The following is a 20,075-nucleotide window of genomic DNA, read 5'->3' as shown; positions in this document are numbered from 1 at the left end:
TAAGAACCATATGATCCTCTCAGTAGATGCAGAAAAAGCATTTGATGAAATACATTCTGGATAAAAACTCTCAACAAAGTAGGGATAGATAAAACAACCTCAACATCATAAAGGCCATATGTGAAAGACCCACAGCTAATATCATCCTCAGTAGGGAGAAAGTGAGAGCCTTTCCCCTACGGTCAAGAACAAGACAAGGATGCCCACTCTCACCTTGGTACTTGGTTTTTCTTCATTTGAGAATGATAGATCTATTTGCTACATGTAGAATTCTAGTTAATAGTTGTTTTGTTTCAGCACTTTAACACGTAGAACCCTAATTTTAGTCCTTATACCATAATTGGCCTTTTGATGCCATGACATCAGTTTAAACCTTGGTGATGACTGAGTACTATTTAACATAGTATTGAAAGACCAAGCAATCAGACAACAAAAGGAAATAAAGGGCATACAGATCAGCAAGTAAGAAGTCAAACTTTCACTATTTGCGGACAACATGACACTCTATGTAGAAAACCTGAAAGACTCCACCAAACAATTGCTAGAGCTAATCCTTGAATTCAGCAAAGTTGTAGGATATAAAATCAACGTGCAGAAATCTGTTGCATTTCTGTACACCGATAATGAAGCAGTAGAAAAAGAAATTAAGGAATCAGTCCCATTTATAATTGCACCAAAACCAATAAGATACCTAGGAATAAACCTAACTAAAGAGGTAAAAGATCTGTGCTCTGAAAACTGTAGAAGACTTATGAAAGAATTGAAGAAGATGCAAAGAAATGGAAAAGCATTCCATGCTCATGGATTGGAAGAACAAACATTCTTAAAATATCCATACTACCCAAAACAGTCTGCGCATTTAATGCAGTCCCCATGAAAATACCACCAGCATTCTTCACAGAGCTAAAACAAACAACCCCCAAAAATTTGTGTGGAACCACAGAAGACTGGAATAGCCAAAGCAGTTCTGAAAAAGAAAAAACTGGCGGCATGATGATTCTGGATTTCAAGCTATATTATAAAGCTGTAGTCATCAAGACAGTATGGTACCAGCACAAACACAGACACATAGATCAGCGGAACAGAATAGAAAACCCAGAAATGGACCCACAACTATATTGGTCAACTCATCTTCGACAAAACAGGAAAGAATAGCTGATGGAAAAAAGACCGTCTCTTCAGCAATGGGTGTTGGGAAAACTGGATGGCGAAATGCAGAAGAATGAACCTGGACCACTTTCTTACACCTTACACAAAAATAAACTCAAAAGGGATGAAAGACCTAAATGTGAGACAGGAAATCATCAAAATCCTAGAGGAGAACACAGTCAGCAACCTCTTTGAGCTTGACCAGAGCAACTTCTTACTAGATATGTCACCAGAGTCAAGGGAAACAGAAGCAAACGTGAACTACTGGGACTTCATCAAGATAAAAAGCTTCTGCACAGTGAAGGAAGTAATCAACAAAATTAAAAGGCAGCCTAACAGAATGTGAGAAGATATTTGCAAATGACATATCTGATAATGGGTTAGTACCCAAAATCTATAAAGAATTTATCAAACTCAGCACCCAAAAAACAACTCAGTTAAGAAATGGGCAGAAGAATGAATAGACACTTTTCCAAAGAAGACATCCTGATGGCTAACAGATGCGTGAAAAGATGCTCAACATCACTCATGTTCAGGGAAATACAAATCAAAACCATGGTGAGATATAACCTCACATCTCTCAGAATGGCTAAAATTACCAACACAAGAAACAACAGGTGTTGGCAAGGATACAGAGAAAGGGGAGCCCTCTTGCACTGTTGGTGGGAATGCAAACTGGTGCAGCTACTTTGGAGAACAGTATGGAGGTTCTTCATGAAACTAAAAATAGAACAGCCCTACAATCTAGCAATTGAATATTTGGTATTTACCCAAAGGATACAAAAATAAAGATTCGAAAGGGTACATGCATCCCATTGTTTATAGCAGCATTATCAACAATAGCCAAACTGTGGAAAGAGCCCAAATGTATGTTGACTGATGAATGGATAGGGAAGATGGAGTGTGTTTCATCAAGAGAATGAAATCTTGCTATTTGAAACGATGTGGATGGAGCTAGAATGTATTATGCTAAGTGAAATAAGTTAATTAGAGAAAGACAAATACCATATGATTTCATTCATGTGGAATTTAAGAAACGAAACATGAACACATGGGAAGTGGTGGGAAAAAGAGAAGAGAGGGAAACAAACCACAGAGAATCTTAGCGATAGAAACAAACTTAGGGTTGTTGGAGGGAAGTGGGTGGGAGATGTGCTTGATGGGTGATGTGTGTTAAAAGAGAGCCCTTGTTGTGATGAGCACTGGGTGTTGTATGTAAGTGATAAATCACTGAATTCTCCTGAAACCAATATTGCATTGTATGTTAACTAAAATTTAAATTAAAAACATGAAAAGTAGGTTTACATATTTTTAATAATTTTTTAAAAAGTTTTATTTGAGAGAGAGAGTGTGTGCGCACAAGCAGGGGAGAGGCAGAGAGAGAGGAGAGAGAAAATTCCAAGCAGACTTCATGCTGTCCGTGCAGAGGCGGACATGGGGCTCGACCTCATGATTGTGAGATCATTGCCTGAGCTGAGATCAAGAGTCAGATGCTTAACTGACTGAGGCACACAGGTGCCCCTAAACATTTTTAAATTAATGGAATGATAATGTTCATTGTAAACAAGTTTAATCAACACAGCCGAGTATGAATAAAAAGAACCCTGTATTATAGAGTCATGAAAGCTCATTTATCTTTTTGTTGTATAAGTTCTTTCAGTAAACTTTGGGGTTCCAGTTGGGTCAAATTGTGGACCTTTGTTTCAATTTAATATTTTTTTCCTCCTAAGAGCTTCAAGTCAGTATTGTCAGGGCTAGGAGCCTCCCTCATGGCACTGGTTGCTTTATAGGATTTAAGGACCCTAGTGTACACTGGCCTTGAATTAACCCCTTTGCTGTGCCCACTGCTGCCGTGGATGTTTTCTCTACAGACTTGGGGATCAGGATCTTTGTTGTGACAGAGGCGTGGACAATGGAGTGATGGGTGCAGTGGACCAGTACAGGGCCCACAACCCAGAGGGTAATGCTTTGAAACCATTCTCTGCTTTAACCTTGCCTTTTCTTTCTGTGCTAGCCTTTGATTCTCTGTCTTTGTCTCTCTGTCCTCCCCTTCTCCCTTCCCTCTCTCCCTCTCCAAATTTTCTCAGTATTCTGGCATTTTCTGTTTTGTGCAGTAACTCATAGTGATGATCTTCTGAGTTGTTACAGGAAAGATTTGGGGTTCTGGTGACCTGCCTCTTCCTCTACAGAATGCCAGTCAGTCTCCAGGAGGTTGGGGTCTAGATATCTAGTAAGGTTATTTGTGTCTGGTGAGGAGCAAATGGGATGACACATGCGAGCTGGGTCCAAGTCCTCCATGCAGATGCTGGTGTTCCTCTGTCATATAGCAGGTTGGAGGTGGGCTTCTGAGCTTTCACTGATGGCAGAACTGAAGGTTAGAGATGTTGACTGATCTTATGCCTAACTGCTTGTAAAAGATTGAATTTGGAGAATCGGGTTTTCATTCCAGGACACTTCTCTCACACTTATGCAAAAACCCCAAAATTTTGCAAACCCCTGTTCTTAATTAAAAAACTCCGTAACAATTCTTTCATTATTTAGTTTTTAGCAAAAAGACAGTAACTTGTTAAAAACACAAGTGCCATAGTTATTTGGCCTCTCCTCTCACTTGTCTTACTTTAAAAAAAAGTTTTATTTTGTGTGGCCTTAGTTTGTTACATTAAGAGAGGTTGTGGTATCTAAAACACTTCCATTGTTACTTGAAAAACAAATAATCCAGTGAAGAAATGGGCAGAAGACATGAATAGACACTTTTCCAAAGAAGACATCCAGATGGCCAGAGACACATGAAAAGATGCTCAGTGTCACTCATCATCAGGGAAATACAAATCAAAACCACACCGAGATACCACCTCACACTGGTCAGAGTCGCTAAAATGAACAACTCAAGAAACAACAGATACTGATGAGGATGTGGAGAAATGGGAACCTTCTTGCACTGTTTGTGGGAATGCAAACTGGTGCAGCCGCTCTGGAAAACAGTATGGAGGTTCCTCAAAAAATTAAAAATAGAACTACCCTACAACCCAGCAATAGCACTACTAGGAATTTATCAAAGGATACAGGAGTACTGATTCATAGGGGCACATGTACCCCAATGTTTATAGCAGTGCTTTCAACAATAGCCAGATTATGGAAAAAGCCTAAATGCCTATCAACTGATGAATGGATAAAGAAGATATGGTTAATATATACAATGGAATACTACTTGGCAATGAGAAAGAATGAAATCATGCCATTTGCAGCAGTGTGGATGGAACTGGAAGGTATTATGCTGAGTGAAATAAGTCAGTCAGAGAAAGACAGATATCATGTTTTCACTCATGTGAATCTTGAGAAACTGAACAGAAGACCATGGGGGAAGGGAAGGGGAAAAAACAGTTACAGAGAGGGAGGGAGGCAAACCATAAGAGACTCTTAAATACAGAGAACAAACTGAGGGTTGATGATGGGGTGGAGGAGAGGGAAAGATGGCTGATGGGCATTGAGGAGGGCCCTTGTTGGGATGAGCACTGGGTGTTGTATGTAAGCGATGAGCCATGGGAATCTACCCCCCAAACCAAGAACACACTGTACATACTGTATGTTAGCCAATTTGACAATAAATTGTATTAAAAAAAACCCAAAAAAATCTACCATGTTGTTTGGTCATTTACACTGAGTTATTTTTACAGTTGCATTTACACTGAGTTATTAGTAAAATTATATCTTCTGTGCTAGTGATCCTTAATACCGGCTGAATATTAGAAATACTTAGCAACTTAAAAAAGGTAGTGCCCAGGTCCTGTCCCAGAGCAACTCAACCAGAATCTCAGGTGACAGAACTCAGGCGTGGTATCAAAGATATGTGTGCGCATGTGTATAGAAGTGTGTATATGCATACCCCTCACCTAGTGCTTCTGAGGGCTGAGAACCTCATTCCAGGTCTTTTTCTATGACTTAAGCAAGCATTAGAGATGCTATGTGATTTTATATTTGCAATGTATAAAAATGTACATATTTCAAAAAACATCTGTCTACCCTTTGGCCACCTGTGCCTCTAGCCCCACATTTCCACTGACACTTCACGTTACTTAATTATCCAACAGATCATTGAAGGCTTACTTCTTGGCCTGCGTGTTCTAGGTACTTGGGATAACCAAGTACCAGATAAAGAGGGGGAAAAAATCCTGTCTTGGAGCTTATATTTTAGTTTACGAATGATTGCCAATTTGGTGAATGCAATGTAGTATTTTATTGTTTTAGTTTATATTTTTATAAACATGAGTTTGAGTAACTCTTCATAGCATTAGTCGTTTGGGATTTCTCCTGTTTGATATCTGATAATTTTCTTATAGAATACGGGAGTTTCCTGAGTACTTGTCACTTGTTGGTTTTCGTTATTTTTAGATACTCCTGTTTGTAATATGATATCTCTTTCACAGATTTATATGTGTATTTCTAATTATGTAGAAAATAATTCATTTAGTATTGACCTTCTAGGATAGGACATGTTTATACTTCAAGGTTTAGGTGAGCTGTGTCTTTATTTGCTCTGTAAGGAGTTTCATGACATTTGTTCTTGACTGAAACCTAAATTGTCAGTGGTCTAAAGTCATGGTTTTCAACTTTTGGGTCCCAAAACTCCTGAATTATACTGTCAATGGTGGTGGTCCTGTGTAGCAGTGGTTCTCGGTGGAGTAGGGCAATATATAGAGTTAAAAATGATTATTGAATCATGCTCCCATTACACATCCTCCCTTCTTTTGGATGCACTTGGGGGTCACTGGATAAAAGCAGTTCACATGAAATTCAATTAGGTGATATCAAAGCTAAGTTTCTGGGGGGCACCTGGCTGGCTCAGTGGGTAGAACACATGACTGTTGATCTTGGGGTCATGAGTTTGAGCCCCAAGTTGGGTGTTGAGATTATTTAAGGAAATTAAAAAAAAAAAGACTAAGTTTCTTAGTTGTGAAATGTAGTAAGGAATTGATGGAATATTTTAGAAGACATGCTTCAAAGAAGAGTTTGAATGATATATTGATTTCTTTATTAAAAGGTTACTGGGCCATTCATTACTTCATAAATCACACTGTACCTTTTATGGTGATGATTCATATAATTTTCTTTTAATCCTCAAATTTTCAGCTAATGTTGAGTATTGTAATGAACTTTCCATTTTTGGGAGGGACATTTGCAAAGAGACTGACAAGTGGATGCTACATTTTGAAAAGGAATTTGTAGATATTTTTTTGATTTTTAATTTTTTAGATGATGGAGTTGATACTCAAAGTGGAACAAAGAAAGAAGATCTGAATGACAAAGAGAAAAGAGATGAAGAAGAAACTCCTGCACCTGCATGTAGGGCCAGATCAATCCTAGAGAGCTGGGTATGGGGCAAACAACCAGGTATGTATTCTGAACTTCTGAGATTCTGGTACTTTGGAAAGTATCAGATGGACCAGATGAACATTTGTTTTTTGGTAGTGGAATTCTTTTTTTAAAATTTATTTTAGAGAGAGAGTGTGAGGGAGAGGAGCAGAGGGGAAGCGAGAGAGAATCTTAAGCTGGTTTCATGTTCAGCACACAGCCCAACGTGGGGCTTGAACCCATGACCCTGGGATCATGGCCTGAGTCGGAATCAAGAGTTGGATGCTAAGCTGACTGAGCCATCCAGATGTCACAGTTATGGAATTCTTTAAAAATTTTTTTTTAATGTTTCTTTATTTTTGAGAGAGAGACAGGGCGCAAGTGGGGAAGGGGAGGAAAGAGAGGGAGACACAGAATCTGAAGCAGGCTCCGGGCTCTGAGCTGTTAGCACAGAGCCCGATATGGGGCTTGAACTCATGGACTGCAAGATCATGACCTGAACCAAAGTCAGACACTTAACTGACTGAGCCACTCAGGCACCCCCAGTTATGGAACTCTTAAAAATTTAACTTAACAATTTTTTTTATATTATGGTAAATTCTACATAACATACAATTGACTGGTTCAACCACTTTTAAGTATACAATTCAGTGACATTAAACATATTCACAATGTTTTGTAATCATCACCACCATCCATTTACAGAACCTTTTCATATTCCCAAACTGAAGGAAACTTTATACTTATTAAATGGTAACTCATGTTTCTTCCCTACCCTCAGCCCCTGGAAACACAATTCTACTTTCTGTCTTTAGGATTTTGACTAGTTGGTTACCTTGTGTAAGTGGAATCATAAAGTATTTGTCCTTTTATGTCTGGCTTATTTCATTATTTAGCATAATGTCTTCAAGGTTCATCTATGTTGTAGTATGTGTGAGAATTTCCTTCCTTTTAAAGGTTGAATAATAGTCCATTATATGTATAGATCACATTTTGTTTATCCTTTCATCCATGGATGGGCATGTATGTTGCTGCTATCTTTTAGCTGTTGTGAATGCTGCTATGAGTGTAAGTATACATAAGTTCTGCTTTCAGTTATTTGTGTATATACCCAGGAATGGAATTGCTGCATCATGTAGTAATTCTGTGTTTAATTTTTTGAGGACCTGGCAAACTTTTCCACAGTGGCTACACCATTTCATTTCCAGCAGCGTATGAGTGATCCTGTTTCTCTGTGTCCTCACCATCTTTTGGTGTTGTCACTCTTTTTTATTATTAGGTGTGTGGTGTGGTATCTCATTATGGTTTTAACTTGCAGAATCCTGTGGCTGTTTACCATCTGTGTATCTTCTTCAGTAGAATACCTATTCATGTTAGATTTTTCTTTTTCTTTCTATCATGGTGTTTTTACACTTCTGTATATATTCCAGATACTAGTCCTTTGTCTTATATATGGTTTGCAAATAATTTCTCTCAGTTCATAGCTTATCTTTTCACCCTCTCAACAGTGTCTTTAGCGCAGCAAAAGTTTCAAAATTTTGATAAAGTTCAGTATAGATTTTGCTTTCTTTTTCTTCCTCCTCCTCCTCTTCCTTCTCTTCTTTGCCTAGACCTTGAGCCTGAAGATTTTCCTCTGTTTTTTCTCTAAAAGTTTTGTAGTTTTATGTTTTTCATGTGTGCTCCTGTTTCATTTGAGTTAAATTTTGTGTGCAATGTGAGGTTTAAGTCAAGTGGTTTATTTTTTATTTTTTATTTTATTATTATTATTTTGCTTATAAATAATTGCTCCACCATTTTTTGAAAAGGCTACCTTTTTTCCATTGAATTGGTTTTGCACGTTTGTCAAGAATTATTTGGGTATCCTTGTGTGGTCTATTTCTGGTTTCTCTATTCTGTTCTAATCCATATGTGTATCTCTCTGCCCACAGCATGCTCTTCATTACTATAACTAAGAGTAAGTTTTAAAATCAGATAGACTGGTTCTTCCCACTTTATTATTATTTTTTCATATTGTTCTAGCTGTTCTGGTTCCTTTGCCTTTCCTTACAAATTGTTAAATAACTTTTGGATAACTTAATATCCATGTGTTCATTGCTAGTGGATAATTTAATATCCATGTATTCATTGCTAGTATATAGAAATACAATTTATTTCTATATGTTTATCTTGTATCCTGCAACCTTATTACTCTAGGAGGCTTTCTTGAATTTTCTGTGTAGACAATCAGTTTTATTTCTCCCTTTCCAATCTATGTGTTTTCTATTAAATTTTTTTGCCTTATTGTTCTGGCTAGAACTTCTTTACTATGTTTTATAAAAGTGGTGAGAGCAGCCTTACTTTATTCCTGATCTTAGGGGAAAACATTTAGTCTTTTCATTGTTAACTATAATGTTAGCATAAGTTTTATAGATGCTTTTTATAAAGGTGAAGAAGTTCCTGTCTATTCCAGTTTCCTGAAAGTTTTTATTGTGAATGAGTGTCGAATTTTATCCAATGCTTTTCCTACATTGCTTGATTTGTCATGTGATTTTTTCCCCCCCTTTAGTTTGTTAATATGAAGGATCTGATTTTTGACTATTGAACCAGCTTTGCATTCTTGGAATAAACACCACTTGGTGATGATATTCTTTTTATTAATTCTAGAATTAAGTTAATTTTACTTACTAATATTTTGTTAAAGATTTTTGTGCCCAAATTCACGAGAACAATATTCTGTAATTTTTTTTTTTTTGGTACTGTTTTGGGTTTTGATATCATGCTAATACTAGCTTCTTAAAATGTATTGGGAATATTCCCTTTTCTGTATTACAGAAGAGATTGTTTAGAATCTGTCAATTATGTTTTAATATTTGGTAACATTCTTCAGTGAAGCAATCTGAATCTTGTGATTTCCTTTTTGAGATTCTTAAATTATGAATTCAGTTTTCTTAATAGTTGTATGGCAGTTTTTTTTCTTTTTAAAATTTTTTTTAATTTTTAATTTTAATTTAATTTATTTTTTTTATTATTTTTTTAATGTTTATTTATTTTTGAGAGGCAGAGAGAGACAGAGTGTGTGTGGGAGAGGGGCAGAGAGAGAGGGAGACACAGAATCTGAAGCAGGCTCCAGGCTCTGAGCTGTCAGCACAGAACCCAGTGTGGGGCCCGAACTCATGAACCGTGAGATCATGACCTGAGCTGAAGTCGGATGCTCAACTGACAGCCACCCAGGCGCCCCTAAAAAGTTTTTTTTTTAATGTTTATTCATTTTTGAGAGAGAGAGAGAGAGAGAGAGAGAGAGAGAGAGAGAGAGAGAGAGAATGAGTTGGGGAGCAGCAGAAGGAGAGGGAGACACAGAATCCAAAGCATGCTCCAGGCTCTGAGCTGTCAGCACAGAGCCCAACGTGGGGCTTGAGCCCATGAACTGTGAGATCATGACCTGAGCCAAAGTCAAACCAACTGACCCGCCCAGGTGCCCCAGTTGTATGGCAATTTAAATGATCTGTTTTATATTTGCTGAGTTGGGGTAGTTTGTATTTTTTGAGGAATCTGCCCATTTTGTCTAAGTTGTCTAATTTATATGTGTAGAATTGTTCCCTAATAGCTCCTAATTATCTGTAGAGCCCATTTCTTTCTTTCTTTTTTTTAAGTTTATTTTGGGAGAGTAGGAGTGTGAATGGGGGAGGATCAGAGAAAGAGGGAGCGCAAGAGAGAATCTCAAGCAGGCTCCGTGCTGTCATTGTAGAGCCCGACATGGGGCTTGATCTCATGAACACTGAGATAATGACCTGAGCCGAAATCAAGAGTTGGACGCTTAACCGACTGAGCCACCCAGGAGCCCTGAGCCAGTTTCTTTCTTGATATTTGTAATTCATGTCTGTTCTCTTTTTGTTTTTTGTCAGTCCTGTTTATGGGTGTGTCAGTTTTTGTGATCTTTTGAAAGAACCAGTTCTCTGTTTTATTGATTTTTCTCTACTGTTTTTTCCATTTTCAATCTTACTGTTTTTGCTCTTAGTTATTTCCATTTTTTTTTGCTTACTTTTTGATTTATCTTGCTATTTTTTTCCTAAGTTGCTGAGATGGGAGCTTATATTTATTGATTTGAAAGTTTCCCACTTTTCAGATGATGTATTTAGTACTGTACATTTCTTTTTGTTTTTTAAAGTTTATTTATTTATTTTGAGAAGCAAGCAAACACAAGCAAGGAAGTGGTATAGAGAGAAGGGATAGAGCGAATCCCAAGCAGGCTCTGCAGTGTCAGTGCATAGCCTGATGCGGGGCTTGATCTCATGACCCATCAGATCATGACCTGAGCTGAAATCAAGAGTGGGACACTCAAGCAACTGAACCACCAGGCGCGCCAGTACTGTACATTTCTCTCATGACTGCTTTAACTCCCCCCATGCCCTGCATTTTGCTGTGTTCTATTTACAACTTAATTCAAGTCAGTATATATATATATATATATATATATTTTTTTTTTAACATGTATTTATTTTTGAGACAGAGAGAGACAGAGCATGAACGGGGGAGGGTCAGAGAGAGAGGGAGACACAGAATCCGAAACAGGCTCCAGGCTCTGAGCAGTCAGCACAGAGCCCGACGCGGGGCTCAAACTCACACACCGCGAGATCGTGACCCGAGCTGAAGTCGGATGCTCAACCGACTGAGCCACCCAGGTGCCCCAAGTCAGTATATTTTTGATATCCCTTCCTCTTTGACCCATGGATTATTTAAGAGTGTGTTGTTTTGTTCCCAGGAGTATGGCGATTTTCCCATTATTTTTCTGTAACTGAATTTTTCTGTTTCTAGTTTGTTTCCATTGTTTTGGAGAACATACTCTGTGATTTCACTTCTTTTAAATTTGTTGAGGTTTGTTTTGTGGCTCAGGATATAACTGTTTTGATATTTGTTGTTAATGATTGTGTATTCTACTATTTGCTGGAGTGTTTGAAACATGTTGATTAGATTGTGTTGGTTGTTCCAATCCAAGATCCTGTGGGTAGATCCAGTGGTGTTGTTGCATTCTTTTGTGTCTTGTTGTGTCAGTTGTTGAGAGAAATGTTGAGGTCTTCAACTGTAAGGGTATGTAAATGTCCTTTTCTCTTTTCAGTTTTTTTTTTTGTTGTTGTTGTTGTTCACATATTTTGTGGTTTGGTGCATACACATTTAGAATTATTATGTTTTAATGGTGGATTAACAATTATCTCATTAAAATTTTTTTTTTTAAGATCTACCCTATGACCCAGCAATAGCACTGCTAGGAATTTACCCAAGGGATACAGGAGTACTGATGCATAGGGGCACTTGTACCCCAATGTTTATAGCAGCACTCTCAACAATAGCCAAATTATGGAAAGAGCCTAAATGTCCACCAAATGATGAATGGATAAAGAAATTGTGGCAGTCAACAGCAATGAGAAAGAATGAAATATGGCCCTTTGTAGCAACGTGGATGGAACTGGAGAGTGTTATGCTAAGTGAAATAAGCCATACAGAGAAAGACAGATACCATATGTTTTCACTCTTATGTGGATCCTGAGAAACTTAACAGAAGACCATGGGTGAGGGGAAGAAAAAAAAGAAAAAAAGAGGTTAGGGTGGGAGAGAGAGTCAAAGCATAAGAGACTCTTAAAAACTGAGAACAAACTTAGGGTTGATGGGGGGTGGGAGGGAGAGGAGGGTGGGTGATGGGTATTGAGGAGGGCACCTGTTGGGATGAGCACTGGGTGTTGTATGGAAACCAATTTGACAATAAATTTCATATATTGAAAAAAAAATTTTGTTTTTTAATCTTATTTTTGAGGGAGAGGGAGACAGAGTACAAGTGGGGAGGAACAGAGAGAGAGGGAGACACAGAATCCAAAGCAGGCTCCAGGCTCTGAGTTGTCAACACAGAGTCTGATTGGGGGCTTGAAGTCATGAACTGTGAGTTCATGACCTGAGCCTAAGTCAAACACTTTACTGACTGAGCCATCCAGGCACCTTTTCTCATTTTTTAATGTTGCTCTGTGTTTCTAGTAATTATCTTTGCTCTGACGTTTATTTGACACTAATATACCCGTTCTTGCTTTCTGTTTGCATGCTTTTTGTTTTTTCTGTCCATTTACTTTTGCCCATTTGAAGTTACTTTCTTGTATATGGCTTATAGTTGGGTTCTGTTATTTAGTCTACTTTGCCAATATCTGTCTTTTAATTGGTGTCTTCATTTAGACTGCATTGAATTTCATGTAATTATTGATAAATTGTAGCTTAAATTAAGACTTCTGTTTTACATTTTCTCTTTGCTCTGTTTTATTCATTTTTGTTTTGTTCATACTGCCTCTCTTGACCATTTTTAGAATTTCATTTTGATTTATCTATAGTGTTTTTGAGTTGATTTTTTTGTGTATCCTTTTTAGTAGTTTGTGTGGTTAATACATTATATAACTAAGGACAGTTTCCTGGTTGTGTCATTTAACCAGTTTGATTGATGTACAGAAACCTTCCCTTTATCCTTTTCTGTTTATATGATTGCCTTAAATATTTTGTTGCTTGTATTTATAACCACATTTGGTAATACTATAATTTTTGGGTGAAGGTTCAGACATGTTAGAAAAGTCAAGAGATGAAGAAAATACTATTGTATTTACCCATGTATTACTTACAGTGTTCTTCCTTCCTGAGTGCCAAGGTTTTCCTTTTATTGTTTCCATTCTGTTTAGAGAACTTCCGTTAGCCATTCTTTTAGTGTGGGTCTGCTGATGACATATATTCTTAGTTTTCCTTCATCTGAGAATGTTTTATTTTCCTTTCATTCCTGAAGGAGGTTTTTGTTGTATTTAGGATTCTGTGTTAATGATTCCTTTTTTTCCCCCATCACTTTAAAAATATTTTGTTGCTTTCAGCTGGCCTCTGTGGTTTCTGATGAAAAATTTGCTGTTACACGAATTGTTATTCCACCATAGTTAAGGTGTTTTTCTTTGGCTGCTTTTACAATATTTTCTTTGCCTTTAATGTGTCTTAGTGTGGATTTCTTTGGGTACATCCTGTTTGGAATTTGCTCACCTTCTTAGATTTGTAGATATACATCTTGCTGATATGGGAAGTTTTCAGCTTTACTTCTTAGAATACTTTTTCAATCCCACCCCCTTCTTTAACCACCCGAAGTTCAATGAGAAAAGTGTTAGATCTTTTATTATATTCCCATAGGTCCTGTGGCTGCTCATTTTTTTTTCTTTTTTTAAGATGAGGTATAATATGTATGAGATATATAATAAGTATGAGATATAATGATATATGTAATATGTTAGTTTCAGGTGTATAGTATCTTGATTTGGTATTTACATATATAAGAATGATCACCATAGTAGTCCAGTTACCATAGTCACCATATATAATTAAAAAAAATTTCTGTGATGAGAACCTTTAAGATCCACTCTCCTAGCAACTTACAAACATGCAGTACAGTATTAGCTATAGTCACTGTTGAACACTACACCCACATGACTTACTCATGTTATAACTGAAAATGTGTATCTTTAGATCCCCTTATCTGTTTTGCCTGCTTCCTCAACCACCCTACCCCAGTGACTCAAACAACTACTAATCTGTTCTCTGTATCCTTGAGCTTGGTTTTGTTTGTTTGATTTTGTTTTGTTTTGTTTTTACATTCCACATACAAGTGAGATAATCTAGTATTTATCTTTTTATATCTGATTTATTTCACTTAGCATAGTGCCTTCAAAATCCATCTTTTTACGTCGGACTTACTTCACTTAGCATAATACTTTCATAGTCCATCTATGTTGTTACAAATGGCAGTATTTCCTTTTTTATGTCTGAATAATATTACAATGTGTATATACACCATATTTTCTTTACTCATCTATCCATCAGTGGACATTTAGTTTGTTCCTATTTCTTGGCTATTGTAAATAATGCTGAAAATGGGGGTACATATATCTTTTCAAATTAGCGTTTTTGTTTTCTTCACATGAATACCAAGAAGTGGAATTACTGAATCATATGGTAATTCTATTTTTGATTTTTTTGAGAAACCTCCTTACTGTTTTCCATAGTAGCTGCACCAATTTACATTCCCAAAAATAGTGTAAGAGTGTTGCCTTTTTTCTACATCTTAACCAGGACTCATTATTTCTTTTTTTTTTTTTTTTTTTTTTTTTTTTTATATTCTAGCCATTCTAATAGAGGTGAGGTTATATTGATTTATAGTTGTTATTTACATTTACTTGATAAATGTTGTTGAGTACCTTTTCATATAGCTGTTGTCCACCTGTATGTCTTCTTTGGAAAACTGTATATTCAAATCCTCTTCTCATTTTTAATTACATTTTTTTTTGCAATTGAGTTGTATGAGTTTTTAAAAATATATTTTGGATATTAACACCTTATCCCTTATCAGATACATCATTTGCAAATATTTTCACCCAGTTGGTAGGTTGCCTTTTCATTTTGTTGATAGTTTCCTTTGCTATGCAGAAGCTTTTTAGTTTGCTATAGTCCCATTTGATTATTTTTGCTTTTGGTGTCAGGTTGAAAAAATCATTGCCAAGGTCTGTGTCAGGGAGCTTATCACAAATGTTGAATTCTAGGATTTTTATGGTTTCAGGTCTTACATCCAAGTTTTTTATCCATTTTGAGTGAATTTTTGTGTGTGGTGTAACATAGTGGTCCAGTTTCATTCTTTTGTGTGTGCCTGTCCAGTTTACCCAACACCATTTATTGAAGAAACTGTCCTTTCTCCATTGAATATTCTTGGCTCCTTTGTTGTAAATTAATTGACCATTTATTTCTGGGCTCCAATCTGTTCCATTGATCTGTGTGTCTGTTTTTTTTGTTTTTTTTTAACGTTTATTTATTTTTGGGACAGAGAGAGACAGAGCATGAATGGGGGAGAGGCAGAGAGAGAGGGAGACACAGAATCAGAAACAGGCTCCAGGCTCTGAGCCATCAGCCCAGAGCCCGACGCGGGGCTCGAACTCACGGACCGCGAGATCGCGACCTGGCCGAAGTCGGACGCTCAACCGACTGCGCCACCCAGGCGCCCCTGTGTGTCTGTTTTTATGTCGATACCATATTGTTTTGATTAGTATGACATAGTAATGTAGTTTGAAATTAGGGAGTGTGGTGCCTCTGGCTTTGTTCTTTGTCTCAAGATTGCTTTGACTATCTGGTCTTTTGTGGTTCCATACAACTATTAGGATCATTCTGTTTCTATGAAAAATGCCATTGAAATTTTGACAGGGATTTTAAATCTGTAGATTGCTTTAAGTACTATGGACATTTTAACAATATTAATTCTTCCAGTTCATGAATATGTATTATCTTTCCATTTATCAGCTTTTTTTTTTTTTTTAAATTTATTTTTGGGACAGAGAGAGACAGAGCATGAACGGGGGAGGGGCAGAGAGAGAGGGAGATACAGAATCGGAAACAGGCTCCAGGCTCTGAGCCATCAGCCCAGAGCCCGACGCGGGGCTTGAACTCACAGACCGCGAGATCGTGACCTGGCTGAAGTCGGATGCTTAACCGACTGCGCCACCCAGGCGCCCCGTATTATCTTTCCATTTATTTGTGTCATCTTCAGTTTCTTTCATCTGTATCTTCTATTTTTCAGTGTACAGGTCTTTGGCCTCCTTTGTTAAAGTTATTCTTAGGTATTTTCTTCTTCTTCTTTTTTTTTTTTTAACTGTTAAGCACTTTTCTATTTATTTATTTATTTATTTATTTATTTATTTTTAATATATGAAATTTATTGTCAAATTGGTTTCCATACAACACCCAGTGCTCATCCCAACAGGTGCCCTCCTCAATACCCATCACCCACCCTCCTCTCCCTCCCACCCCCCATCAACCCTCAGTTTGTTCTCAGTTTTTAACAGTCTCTTATGCTTTGGCTCTCTCCCACTCTAACCTCTTTTTATTTATTTATTTATTTTCCTTCCCCTCCCCCATGGGTTTCTGTTAAGTTTCTCAGGATCCACATAAGAGTGAAACCATATGGTATCTGTCTTTCTCTGTATGGCTTATTTCACTTAGCATCACACTCTCCAGTTCCATCCACGTTGCTACAAAAGGCCATATTTCATTTTTTCTCATTGCCACGTAGTATTCCATTGTGTATATAAACCACAATTTCTTTATCCATTCATCAGTTGATGGACATTTAGGCTCTTTCCACAATTTGGCTATTGTTGAGAGTGCTGCTATAAACATTGGGGTACAAGTGGCCCTATGCATCAGTACTCCTGTATCCCTTGGATAAATTCCTAGCAGTGCTATTGCTGGGTCATAGGGTAGGTCTATTTTTAATTTTCTGAGGAACCTCCACACTGCTTTCCAGAGTGGCTGCACCAATTTGCATTCCCACCAACAGTGCAAGAGGGTTCCCGGTTCTCCACATCCTCACCAGCATCTATATAGTCTCCTGATTTGTTCATTGTGGCCACTCTGACTGGCGTGAGGTGATATCTTGAGTGTGGTTTTGATTTGTATTTCCCTGATAAGGAGCGACGCTGAACATCTTTTCATGTGCCTGTTGGCCATCCGGATGTCTTCTTTAGAGAAGTGTCTATTCATGTTTTCTACCCATTTCTTCACTGGGTTATTTGTTTTTCGGGTGTGGAGTTTGGTGAGCTCTTTATAGATTTTGGATACTAGCCCTTTGTCTGATATGTCATTTGCAAATATCTTTTCCCATTCCGTTGGTTGCCTTTTAGTTTTGTTGGTTGTTTTTTTGCAGTGCAGAAGCTTTTTATCTTCATAAGGTCCCAGTAATTCACTTTTGCTTTTAATTCCCTTGCCTTTGGGGATGTGTCGAGTAAGAGATTGCTACGGCTGAGGTCAGAGAGGTCTTTTCCTGCTTTCTCCTCTAAGGTTTTGATGGTTTCCTGTCTCACGTTCAGGTCCTTTATCCATTTTGAGTTTATTTTTGTGAATGGTGTGAGAAAGTAGTCTAGTTTCAATCTTCTGCATGTTGCTGTCCAGTTCTCCCAGCACCATTTGTTAAAGAGACTGTCTTTTTTCCATTGGATGTTCTTTCCTGCTTTGTCAAAGATGAGTTGGCCATACGTTTGTGGGTCTAGTTCTCAGCTTGCTATTCTATTCCATTGGTCTATGTGTCTGTTTTTGTGCCAATACCATGCTGTCTTGATGATGACAGCTTTGTAGTAGAGGCTAAAGTCTGGGATTGTGATGCCTCCTGCTTTGGTCGTCTTCTTCAAAATTCCTTTGGCTATTCGGGGCCTTTTGTGGTTCCATATGAATTTTAGGATTGCTTGTTCTAGTTTCGAGAAGAATGCTGGTGCAATTTTGATTGGGATTGCATTGAATGTGGAGATAGCTTTGGGTAGTATTGACATTTTGACAATATTTATTCTTCCAATCCATGAGCAGGGAATGTCTTTCCATTTCTTTAAATCTTCTTCAATTTCCTTCATAAGCTTTCTATAGTTTTCAGCATACAGATCCTTTACATCTTTGGTTAGATTTATTCCTAGGTATTTTATGCTTCTTGGTGCAATTGTGAATGGGATCAGTTTCTTTATTTGTCTTTCTGTTGCTTCATTGTTAGTGTGTAAGAATGCAACTGATTTCTGTACATTGATTTTGTATCCTGCAACTTTGCTGAATTCATGTATCAGTTCTAGCAGACTGTTGGTGGAGTCTATCGGATTTTCCATGTATAATACCATGATATCTGCAAAAAGCGAAAGCTTGACTTCCTCATTGTCAATTTTGATGCCTTTGATTTCCTTTTGTTGTCTGATTGCTGATGCTAGAACTTCCAACACTATGTTAAACAACAGCGGTGAGAGTGGGCATCCCTGTCGTGTTCCTGATCTCAGGGAAAAAGCTCTCAGTTTTTCCCCGTTGAGGATGATGTTAGCTGTGGGCTTTTCATAAATGGCTTTTATGATCTTTAAGTATGTTCCTTCTATCCCGACTTTCTCAAGGGTTTTTATTAAGAAAGGGTGCTGGATTTTGTCAAAGGCCTTTTCTGCATCGATTGAAAGGATCATATGGTTCTTCTCTTTTTTTTTGTTAATGTGATGTATCACGTTGATTGATTTGTGAATGTTGAACCAGCCCTGCATCCAGGAATGAATCCCACTTGGTCATGGTGAATGATTCTTTTTATATGCCGTTGAATTCGATTTGCTAGTATCTTATTGAGAATTTTTGCATCCATATTCATCAGGGATATTGGCCTGTAGTTCTTTTTTTTTACTGGGTCTCTGTCTGGTTTAGGAATCAAAGTAATACTGGCTTCATAGAATGAGTCTGGAAGTTTTCCTTCCCCTTCTATTTCTTGGAATAGCTTGAGAAGGATAGGTATTATCTCTGCTTTAAACGTCTGGTAGAACTCCCCCGGGGAGCCATCTGGTCCTGGACTCTTATTTGTTGGGAGATTTTTGATAACCGATTCAATTTCTTCACTGGTTATGGGTCTGTTCAAGCTTTCTATTTCCTCCTGATTGAGTTTTGGAAGAGTGTGGGTGTTTAGGAATTTGTCCATTTCTTCCAGGTTGTCCAATTTGTTGGCATATAAGTTTTCATAGTATTCCCTGATAATTGTTTGTATCTCTGAGGGATTGGTTGTAATAATTCCATTTTCATTCATGATTTTATCTACTTGGGTCATCTCCCTTTTCTTTTTGAGAAGCCTGGCTAGAGGTTTGTCAATTTTGTTTATTTTTTCAAAAAACCAACTCTTGGTTTCGTTGATCTGCTCTACAGTGTTTTTAGATTCTATATTGTTTATTTCTGCTCTGATCGTTATTATTTCTCTTCTTCTGCTGGGTTTAGGCTGCCTTTGCTGTTCTGCTTCTATTTCCTTTAGGTGTGCTGTTAGATTTTGTATTTGGGATTTTTCTTGTTTCTTGAGATAGGCCTGGATTGCAATGTATTTTCCTGTCAGGACTGCCTTCGCTGCGTCCCAAAGCGTTTGGATTGTTGTATTTTCATTTTCGTTTGTTTCCATATATTTTTAAATTTCTTCTCTAATTGCCTGGTTGACCCACTCATTCGTTAGTAGGGTGTTCTTTAACCTCCATGCTTTTGGAGGTTTTCCAGACTTTTTCCTGTGGTTGATTTCAAGCTTCATAGCATTGTGGTTTGAAAGTATGCATGGTATAATTTCAATTCTTGTAAACTTATGAAGGGCTGTTTTGTGACCCAGTATATGATCTATCTTGGAGAATGTTCCATGTGCACTCGAGAAGAAAGTATATTCTGTTGCTTTGGGATGCAGAGTTCTAAATATATCTGTCAAGTCCATCTGATCCAATGTATCATTCAGGGCCCTTGTTTCTTTATTGACCATTTGTCTAGATGATCTATCCATTTCTGTAAGTGGGGTGTTAAAGTCCCCTGCAATTACCACATTCTTATCAATAAGGTTGCTTATGTTTATGAGTAATTGTTTTATATATTTGGGGGCTCCGGTATTTGGCGCATAGACATTTATAATTGTTAGCTCTTCCTGATGGATAGACCCTGTAATTATTATATAATGCCCTTCTTCATCTCTTGTTACAGCCTTTAATTTAAAGTCTAGTTTGTCTGATATAAATATGGCTACTCCAGCTTTCTTT

At 37.4% G+C, this 20,075-nt stretch overlaps 1 protein-coding gene across 1 annotated transcript in view; it reads left to right on the top strand.

Moving 5' to 3' along the window:
- HERC2 (HECT and RLD domain containing E3 ubiquitin protein ligase 2) overlaps window positions 1-20,075 on the top strand; it is a 278,735-nt gene that overhangs the window by 29,932 nt on the left and 228,728 nt on the right. The window contains 1 exon segment of the mRNA XM_043554905.1: window positions 6,400-6,537. Within this exon segment, the coding sequence (XP_043410840.1) occupies window positions 6,400-6,537 (138 nt within the window).

This window comes from Prionailurus bengalensis, chromosome B3 (assembly GCF_016509475.1).
Source record: "Prionailurus bengalensis isolate Pbe53 chromosome B3, Fcat_Pben_1.1_paternal_pri, whole genome shotgun sequence".
Classification (NCBI taxonomy): domain Eukaryota; kingdom Metazoa; phylum Chordata; class Mammalia; order Carnivora; family Felidae; genus Prionailurus; species Prionailurus bengalensis.
This window is presented reverse-complemented; position numbering and strand designations above follow the sequence as displayed.